This window comes from Perissodus microlepis, chromosome 4 (genome assembly GCF_051167445.1).
Source record: "Perissodus microlepis isolate ML-2025 ecotype Zambia chromosome 4, ASM5116744v1, whole genome shotgun sequence".
Taxonomy (NCBI): domain Eukaryota; kingdom Metazoa; phylum Chordata; class Actinopteri; order Cichliformes; family Cichlidae; genus Perissodus; species Perissodus microlepis.
In genome coordinates this window covers 654,760-664,704 of record NC_140464.1, presented here as the reverse complement: position 1 = coordinate 664,704, position 9,945 = coordinate 654,760, and the positions used below count along the sequence as shown (strand labels likewise).

Below are 9,945 nucleotides of genomic sequence, written 5' to 3'. Positions count from 1 at the left end.
TTGTAAATATAATCTAACGTTAAGTAGCTCAAAAATCACATTTTTTAGCAGCAGTCTAAACATGAAATAGAGTTTGAGATATTCTTCATTTAATCACAGCGGGGAGTTCAGCAATTTGAAGAGGAAAAAATAAATATCATTTAGAAAAAACAGAACATTAATTCAGTAATTATATTATTTGATATTTATGTGGAGACTGAGTTTACATTTAGAGTTTAAAAACTAAAAATCTATTTTCTTTTTGGCATTTCTGCTTTCAATCACTAGGGGGCGGACTTTATTTTTCCGGGTTCGGAGGTCATCTCACCGGAAGCACGTGATTGCACTGCGAGTGAGGGAAAAAAACACGCACTGGTCTCCACATGTGCAACGCAGTCTGCTCCATGCTAAGAAAAGGATTACAAGTGTTGTGAGGCTGGCTTAAATTCGCAGTTTTCTGATTGGAGTTTGGTGCAGAGGACGGAACAAACATGGAGGACATGAGCTTCATTAAGCTGCCGGCCGATGAGGGCAAACAGCCGGCCAAGAAGAGGGCGAAACTCCCGCAGTCTAGCCTGGAGGAAGAGGAGGAGGAGCGGCGGAGGAACGTAAAGAACCTGGCGGTGCTGGGGGAGAAGAACAGCTCGGTGAAGCTGCTGGAGGAGCTGGTGTTCGGGGCCGAGGAGGAGCTGCTGGAGAGACTCGTGGAGGTGACGTTCTCACCAGAGACCGTTTAAAAAAACAGCTCATTGAAACTTTTTTGGACACTAACTGGAAACCTCTGCCTCTGAGACCGAGCTGCCGTAACTCTCATGAAACGCAGTTATATGTGGTAAATTCGGTTTAACTGACCTGAAAGAAAAGTCACGAAAATCTTTGCTAACTGAAAAACTCTCCGTTTCCTGCGGTCGGCTTCAAATGTTCTTGCACAGACACAAAACTGTTTACGTAAAGACAAAGTTTGACATTTACAACAGTTTGCGGGGTGTTTCTGGTAAACTCGGCTGACTAATTAACAACCATGATGTCTGTAATCTGTTCAAGCTGAACTTGTATGAACCAAACTCCATTCAAAATATCCCTGACTTTTGTTCTCGTGCGCATGAGCAGATATTACTCTGAAAACTTAGGTTACGAAGTTTTCCAAGCAACCATTAAACCTTTGGGTTTACCGCCAGACTCCATTTAAAAGTCTTCTAACTTAGATTGCCTCTGTTTGTGTGTGAACCAGGCTGACCGTTATCTACCACCAGATTCCATTTAAAAAAGTCTTGTTTTTCTTTCCCTGCTCAGAAGCTGAAACTTTTGTATATATAAGACGAAGACGACTGTGTAGGACTTTGGCTTAGACCCGCTGAATGTCTGAGCACCAGGTGAAGAAGAGTTTTTGTGGTGAAACACTTTAATGTCAGGTCACCTCCCGTTTGAACGATGCTGTAAAACTGGGTGAATTTTTGAATGGAGTCTGGTTTGTGGAGCTTGCTGATGAATCGTGCTGGGTTCAGGTCAGGTTTTGGTTTTTCACTGATGCTTCCTGTTCCCTGAGCAGGAGGACGAGGACCAAACCGGACTCCTGCTGCTGGAGGACAAAGATGAAGAGGAGGCAAAGGAGTCTGAGGATGAGGGCGGAATGCGGCAGGAGCTGCAGGCCGAGAAGAAAGCGGCGTGGGTGGACGAGGATGACGAGCTGGAGGAAGAGTGAGTGTTTCACAATAAGACGTGTTTTAGGCTGAAAGCGGGAAATCAAAGATGATTGTGGTGAGTGAAGACTCGCGTGATGATGCTGAGGTGTTGGTGTGTTTCAGGGTGGACATGAAGCACCGTTTCCGTAGAAACCTGATGAAAGGCGAGGCAGAGTCCAACATGACCAAACAGAACCTGCAGCAGAGGATGAGGGAGCAGTGAGTATGCACGCACACACACACACACACACACACCTATAAACACACCTGGACGTGTGCTGCGTGTGTTTCAGGTTCCAGAAGGCTATGGGAGGAACTCCATCATGGGCGGAGAGCAGCGACCAGAAGAGGAGGAGGAGGAGGAGAGGTAGAATCTAAAATGTTTTTATTATTTTAAGAGTGTTTTCAGTTGACAGAAACTCAGACTCTGCGTCTCTGTGTTCCTGAAGCTGAGGAGGATGAAGCTGAGGAGGATGAAGATGAGGAGGATGACCTGCTGAGGAGGACGGGAAACTTTGTGGCGTCCTCGGACAGCCTGCCCAGCGGCATCCTGAGGGTCAGTGAGTCCAGCAGGCTTCTGTTTGTCTGTCAGGCTGTTCCACCAGACTCCATTCAAAATATTGCTCATTTTACGTGTTTGCTGTAGGTAATGTTACAGAGCGATGAGTGTTACACCGGTGCTGGGATAAGTTTGTGTCTGAGAACAGGATGTGAGGCTTTGTAACAGGATTTTCTGCTGAATCTGGTGTGACGTGGTTGCCAGACTCCGTTCAGAATATGGATCATTTTAGCAGCAGTGACTGTGTGAACATGGGCTTTGTTAAAAACATGTTTGATGCCTCACAGCGCTTCGAGTGAATTCTGAGCTCTTCACTTGAATTTTGTTTGTTTTTACAGATTAATAAAGTGAGGTCGGACGGCTGTTTACTGACATTTTTGCCACCCAACTTCATTTAAAATCCTCTGAATTTTAGATTCTCTTGCACAGCAGTTTCAGGCTCAGCTTGCAAACTTGGTTCAGGTCATTTTCTACCAGACTCCATTCAAAATCTGCTAATTTTCTGTTCTGCTCTTCATGAGTGAGTTCATGTTGCTTTCTGGTTGTCGATGCAAAACCCCGTCCTCAGACTGAAGCCGAAGGGTTCATGTAAAAACCTGTGGCGTGCTTCCTGCCAGACTCCATTAGAAAAACAGCTGATTTATGTTCTGTAGCTCACAGGTGAATTGGTTTGATGCTGTCATTTGTTATAAACACACACAGACGAGCACTCGTTAAAACATCAGGTCTGACTTCCTGTCGTCTCTGCGTTCGTAATCAGGTGAAGAAGTGTCTCCACGCCAACAGCACCCGTCCGTCTGAGGACAGGCTGAGCACTGTCCAGTTCCACCCCAGCGCTCAAGTCGTCATGACGGCCGGCCTCGACCAGTCCGTCTCCCTGTTCCAGGTACGGTCGAGTCTCTCTGCTCAGGTGTTAGGCTCAGGTGGGAGGGGTCACGTGATTTTGACCTTCCTCCTCTTCAGGTGGACGGGAAGACGAACCCGAAGATCCAGAGCATCCACCTGGAGCGCTTCCCCGTCCACAAGGCGCAGTTCAGCGTGGACGGGGAGACGGTGATCGCCACCAGCCTCAAGAACAAGATGTTCTACCTGTACGACATGATGGAGGGCCGCGTCTCACCTGTGTACACTGTCAGAGGTGAGGCGGGGTCAGAGGTCAGGGGAGGAGGAGGTTCCCGGGATTTCAAATTAAGAGCATGTTTGTTTGTCATCAGGTCTGAATGAAGCTCGAGTGAAGGAGTTCTCCGTGTGTCCTGAAGGAGGCGCTCTGCTGCTCACAGGCACCAACGGATACCTGCACGTCCTCACCCTCAAGGTAACTCCTCCCCCTCGCCCCTCCCCTCTCCTCCTGAGTCCTCCTGATAACTCAAGCTGTGTCCCAATCCAGTAACCGCACACTTCATAGTACCCGCACTTCGCAGACTACGTGGGGCGGGTACTCTGAAGTGCGAGAAGGCCAGAAGAACGAGGCTTGTGAAACGGGACGGTCTGGCCTTCGTCGCGCTGCTCAGGTTGCCTAGCAACCATGATACTAACAGCTGGAAACGTTTCATACAGCTTTGTTTGACAGAAATGGAGAACATGTGTTTTTTTGTTTGATTGTTTTTTTTATGAGATCAGCTGAGTATCTGAGGCTGAGACCACAGGACTGTGAAACATGATTGTTGGGCTTCATGTCTGCACTGAACACTCATTTAAGATTAGCTAGTAAATAACAATTAGCTGATGTTGTTCATGAGACTAAAGTCATCTCACTGTGGTAATGTAAATATAATATGGACAATATTATATGTATTGTCAGATTATTATATATATATTACAGCAGTGAGTTTGAACTCTGTGTCAAAGATTCAAGTTGCAGTTATTTATATTTCCCATCACCTTAAATCTTCACTCAAAGACGAGTATCTTTGACAGTGTGTATACAGATGTGTTATACATAAGAGACAAATATTGTTTTTTTTAATATGTTGTCATTACTACATTTGGCTCAATGTTTACATATATGTGTAAAAAGCAAATGTACGAGCTGTGATAACTGTGTCTGATAGAATGAAGAGTCGACTGATATATGAAATATTCCTTTATTGGGTGAGAAAATCAGACCATGTCATAACTGCTTTAAGTCATACAGAATAGATATCAGAGCCTTAAACAGGCTGACTTCTGCTAAATGGGTCAAACTGGGCAGAAAGTCTACAAACACATAACATCCTTATAGAATATGATGTAACACTATAGATCAACTTAGCTCAGAATATATAAAGCACATAAACAATTACAGCAATATGATGCAACAAACACAGCAGCTACTGATCCAAAATACTCAAAGCTTCATAGAACTGAAACAAACATTTATTTTTAGCTCCATTCTGCTGCTGATACAGACTTTAGGTTTCTGAACATTAAACTTGTTGCTGCCTTTCATAGTGTGTAACTTGAAGGCCCTGAGTACTTTCTCCCACACTGAAAACACTGGATGATCACATTATTTGAACATTACCTAATAAGACTGATGCAGGACAGACAGTGATGTTAAACTTTCCTAGCAGTCCTTCACAAACAGGGAACAGTCTGTCTATTCTCTCCATCTGTCAGCTGCTGCTGGCTCTTCCTCCTCCTCTTCCTCACACACTGCTGAGTTTGTCCTGGTGGATCATCAGGGCTGCAAAGCCTCACAGATGATGTGCAGCAGTGGGTCCCTCAGTCTGTCCTCACTCTGGACACTTGCAGTCGTCACACATGGAAATCAAATGTGTGATAAGCTGCAGGATTCAAACACAAGTGTAACTTATAAACACATGTTCATACTTTTATTCCACAATCAGAGAGAAAGAAACAGAGAGAGAGTGCAGGACAGACAGACAGGTGACAGTCTCAGGTGTACACACTGCTACACAACAGCACAGAGAAGGAGGATTTAGTGTTTGTGTTATTACGAAACAAGAAGAGTTCCAGATGGTCCAGTGGACACATGTGTGACTGCTGTGATTAAAGCATCTTTCTTTCAGCTTAACGAGTGAACCGTCAGCTCGTTCAAACACACGTTAAAGTCCGTTTGGCTCGACACCACCGAACAGAGGCAGCAATATAACACAGCTAACATTAACAGTGCAGTGAATCCTGCTTGTGCCGTGATATTCAGGACTGCAAACCGAGCAGCATCACTGACTTTCAGCTTGTTGTGTTTGTGGATATATGACTGACTTTAATTATCCATAAAATCATCACATTCTCTGTAAGATTAAGGTCGACTATTGAATTATTATATTTTAAAGGCTTTAAAACCAAGTAAACGCTGAACGTACAAACGTCACTAATGTCACATAACTTTACCGACATGTCGCCAACAGTAATGTTTTAATGTTCTTCATTATTAAACATTCACACATAAAAAAAAAAAGAGACACAATATTCAGTACTTACTTTTCACAGTTTAACTTTCGGCTGCCCCGCTTCAGCCATCCACCTTTTTTTTTTTTTTCTGAACAAATTATCCACACCCACCGCCGCGCTATGAATTGTGGGATATATGGGACCACGAACTGTACACCGGACCACGCTTCAAATTTGAGAACACTTTAGATCGGGACAGCCTTCGTCGTGTCGCTGTGACGTAATCGGTCTACAAATGCGCACTACGAAGTGTGCGGCCGCTGGATTGGGACATAGCTACAGTGTAGCTCTGACAGAGGCGGAGCTTGCAATGTGACCAATCAGAAGCACGGACAGGTGAACTGATGAAACTCTAATATTAGAAAAATCTGTGTGTGTGCAGACAAAGGAGGTGGTTCGCAGTATGAAGATAAACGGTGATGTCAGCGGCGTCGCGTTCTCTCCTGATGGCAGCAAAGTCTTTGCAAACTCAGGTAAGTCGAGGAAAGGTGGGCGTGTGTGTTCCTGCTCTTGTCATGTGATTAATCTGTGTGTGTGTGTGTGTGTGTGCGCAGAGGATGGGGAGGTGTATGTGTGGGACATGCGCAGCAGTCGGTGTGTGAACAGGTTTACGGACGACGGCTGCGTGAGGGGAACTTCCATCGCCACTTCTCAAAACGGGCAGTACCTGGCCTGTGGGTAAGACACGCCCTCGTAACCATGCTGCTCTCTGATTGGCTGAGAGCTGTGTGTTAGTTAAGGTTAAAGACGCCGGAGTGCTCAGTGCTGAGCTCCTCTTTTTTTCAGCTCTCAGTCCGGTGTGGTCAACGTCTACTCTCAGGAGGCGTGTCTTAATTCAGCCAATCCGAAGCCTCTGAAGGCAGTGATGAACCTGCTGACCTCAGCAACCGCCCTGACCTTTAACCCCACATCGGAGATCCTGGCCATTGCGTCCCGCGCAGAGGATGAGGCTGTGCGGCTGGTGAGAGACGGCGGTGGTGATGATGACGATGGCGATGATGAAGAGCATTAACAGTTTACCTTTGTCCTCAGGTGCACCTGCCCAGCCTCACCGTCTTCTCCAACTTCCCCGTTGCCAAGAGGAAGATCGTTTATCGAGCCAGCTGCCTCGACTTCTCCCCGCACAGCGGCTTCTTCTCACTGGCTAACAACAAAGGCCACGCCCCCCTCTACAGGTGAGACAGTCTGTGGTCCCACAGGCGTGACCCTCTGGAGTCCGGATTTTTTAACCTCTAACTCTTCTTTGTATTTGCCCCGCCTTCAGCGCGGCCTCGTGCGTCTGAATGTGCACGTGTGTCGCACGCCAGCATGATGTCATAACTGCAAACAAAAACTGCTTATAAACTATTTTTACAAACCGTTTACCTGAAAACGCCGTGATGGCCTCGGGCAGGTCTTCAAACCCGTTACAGAAGCGGTCACAATAGAGATCGACAGACCACGTGACTTTCGCGCATTGCATGCCGGGTACTCGTGGCAAAACAATCCAAGTACCGCATCAAACGCAAGCATTTGCAGCACCGCAAAACGTTCATTCTCCGGTTCCAATACCTTCTTGCTTTTTCTTTGCCCCCAAAAAAAGGTATGTACAAAACAAAGGAGAACAATGCCGGTCCGTACAAAGACAGACTTGATGAAAAGTCAAAGATACGAGGAAAAAATCGAAGGAATGAAAGGGTTAGACCCTTACGAGCACACAGAGGGACAAAAGACGTTAGCGTGCTGCCCAACTTTCACCACGCTCATATTTATAATTATACGGTTCTTGGAGTGAGTGCATACACTCATGAAGTTTAGTAACTTCAGGTCACTGCAACAAGCCCAGGTACAGTTTACCGACGGATGGGTGCAGGACCTTGAAATGCACCGTGTAGAACGAACCAGTCTCACGAATCGTCTTCATAAATACACATTCGTTAACCGTTTATTAATAGGACCTTTGAGCTCAACGGTAATTAGTTAGTAGTGGAAATAATTTCTGGTTCATCACAGAAATGTAGCAGTGACAATAATACTGTATGCTTTAATCGTACTGGGCAATTAGTGATACAAAAAAACTGTTCTATCCTGTGAATAAAAGTATATGTTTTTGTCAATGCACCATGGTAATAACATAAACACTGTTTATGCACAATAAACAAAGGAGCATAGCGCCACCGTTTCCGTTCAGCGCCAGACTTGCTTGTAACCTATATCACCAATTAAGTTAAGAAAAATGACGTATTAACTACAACAGAAGACTGAGCTTTGTGGGAATGCTTGGAGCAGACTAACCTGTGAGCTGGAGAGTTCTGGGACGTTACATTTGGTCTTTGAATGGCTGCAGTCCAGGCCATCCGTCGCCTCTTTGTTACTTCGGAAACACGGCTCGAACGATTTCTCTTCAACGACGTAATCCGATAACAACCGATCTCTTTACCCGTCGGCTTCCCGTGGCTGTCATGCCACCGGCTATTGCAGTTAATAATACAACAGCTTCTTGCTATTTTTTGTGTTTCTTTTTATCGCTGTGTAACTGATTTCAATTGAAAGCCTGCGTGCGCTAGTACCTCTTGCCACGAGTTCCCAGAATCCTTTGCGGTTTTACCCCTGAATGACGTCACATTTTCAATCTCTATAAGACGCCGCGCAAATTATGTGTCACTCCAAAAAGTAGTTCCTGTCCACCACAAGGCAGCGGGGCAGATCACAGCCCTGAAACCTAAAGGTGTATCCCTCCTTCTGTCCTCTACCTGGACGCAACGTTTGCATCTCACCTGCTTTTGGCGTTAAAACCACGAATCCCCCAAAACACGCCCTCTCACGTCCTCACCAACTAATGCTACGTGGGTTTTCTTGGTTTTTTTTTTTTTTATATCGTGTTTTGATTGGTTCATCTTATCCACAGCGTCTTTCTCCCGTCTTCCTTCTCTCACCCCAACCAATCACAGCAGATGGCCCCGCCCCTCCCTGAGCCTGGTTCTGCCGGAGGTTTCTTCCTGTTAAAAGGGAGTTTTTCCTTCCCACTGTCGCCAAAATGCTGCTCATAGGGGGTCACATGATTGTTGGGTTTTTGTCTGTATGTATTATTGTAGGGTTGACCTTACAGCATAAAGCGCCTTGAGGCGACTGTTGTTGTAATTTTGCGCTATATAAATAAAGTTGGATTGAGCGCTTGTTGTCATGAATCGATCATGTGATCGTGACCCCGTCCGTGGACAGCAGGGGGTAAAAGTTTAAAAACGGCAGTGTGGACTTTTATGTGTGATCAGCTGTTAATACGACACAAACTCAAACAGGAAACTGAGGGTGAAGTCACCGCCACCACATACAGGTCGCCTCAGCAGCAGTGTGACGTTTGGAGGCGGAGCTCTGATGCCGTGTACGCGGTCTGCTGACCCCTAATCACATGACAGCTTTTACTTTGAAATCCAGTTTATCCCGTTTGGAGAGTCACAAAGTGACTGAAGCAGCTGCAGCGAGTTCTCGGGGTGAAGAGCGCCCCCGTGTGGTAAAGAGCTGGAACAGCTGAGAGCGCGCCGGAGCGAGTCTCACACACACATTTACATCCATGACACACTGACCTGGACACACTTAGGCTTCTGTGAGATGATTACGTGTGCGTGCGGCTCACGTTCCCGTACATGCTAACGTTGACCCTGCTCTCTGTCTCCAGGTTGCTGCATTACAAAGAGTTCTGAGGGGCGGAGCTTCGAGCAGGAATCAGACTGTTTCTGTAAATACTGAAACCTGCAGAGGACCAATCAGCTGCAGGAGGAGGAGTTTGTTTTATTGTTTGTATGATGTGATTTCATAAAGACTCAAAGAGGATCCCTGCAGTTTCCTCCGTTTGTTCAAAACCAGTTTTATGAAACGCTGACGTCGTTCTGAACCGTTTCAAATAAAACTCACTAAAAATCATCAAAATACAAAAATGTGAAAGAAAAAACATTTTGTGTAGATTTGACGAACTGTCGAACTGTCATCGTAGAAATAATGTTTTTGTTTGTCTTGAAAACAAAGTTTCATTTTGAGTTCAGATAAAATATTTTATTGATAAATAACATCGCAGTGAGCTTTAAAGAGGAAGTCTTTAAGCTGCAGGTTCGTAATGATTGTAAATAAAATAGTCTTTTGTAGAATCTCATCACAGAAATCGCTGATTAGCTCTCATCGTGTAATAAAAACATTCTCTCACACACACACACACACACACACACACACACTGTATAATGGGTCATTATGACACATACAGGTCAGGTTGGAAGGCTGAATTTGTCGATAATATTATTCTACAGTTTGTCTCATAATTCCTCGCACATGGTGACGTCTCCACTGATCGACTGGTTG

The 9,945-nt window shown here is 45.4% G+C and overlaps 1 protein-coding gene across 1 annotated transcript; it reads left to right on the top strand.

The window, feature by feature from the left end:
• Nucleotides 1–292: 292 nt before the first annotated feature.
• On the top strand, nucleotides 293–9,426 carry utp18 (UTP18 small subunit processome component). Its single transcript, XM_084924917.1, has 13 exons — nucleotides 293–689; nucleotides 1,529–1,677; nucleotides 1,785–1,880; nucleotides 1,955–2,028; nucleotides 2,111–2,217; nucleotides 2,981–3,106; nucleotides 3,184–3,358; nucleotides 3,435–3,535; nucleotides 5,999–6,089; nucleotides 6,171–6,294; nucleotides 6,403–6,577; nucleotides 6,649–6,791; nucleotides 9,272–9,426. The coding sequence occupies exons 1-13, from the start codon at nucleotides 471–473 to the stop codon at nucleotides 9,294–9,296; spliced, it is 1,605 nt and encodes a 534-aa protein (XP_084781043.1). The 5' UTR covers nucleotides 293–470; the 3' UTR covers nucleotides 9,297–9,426.
• Nucleotides 9,427–9,945: the final 519 nt, after the last annotated feature.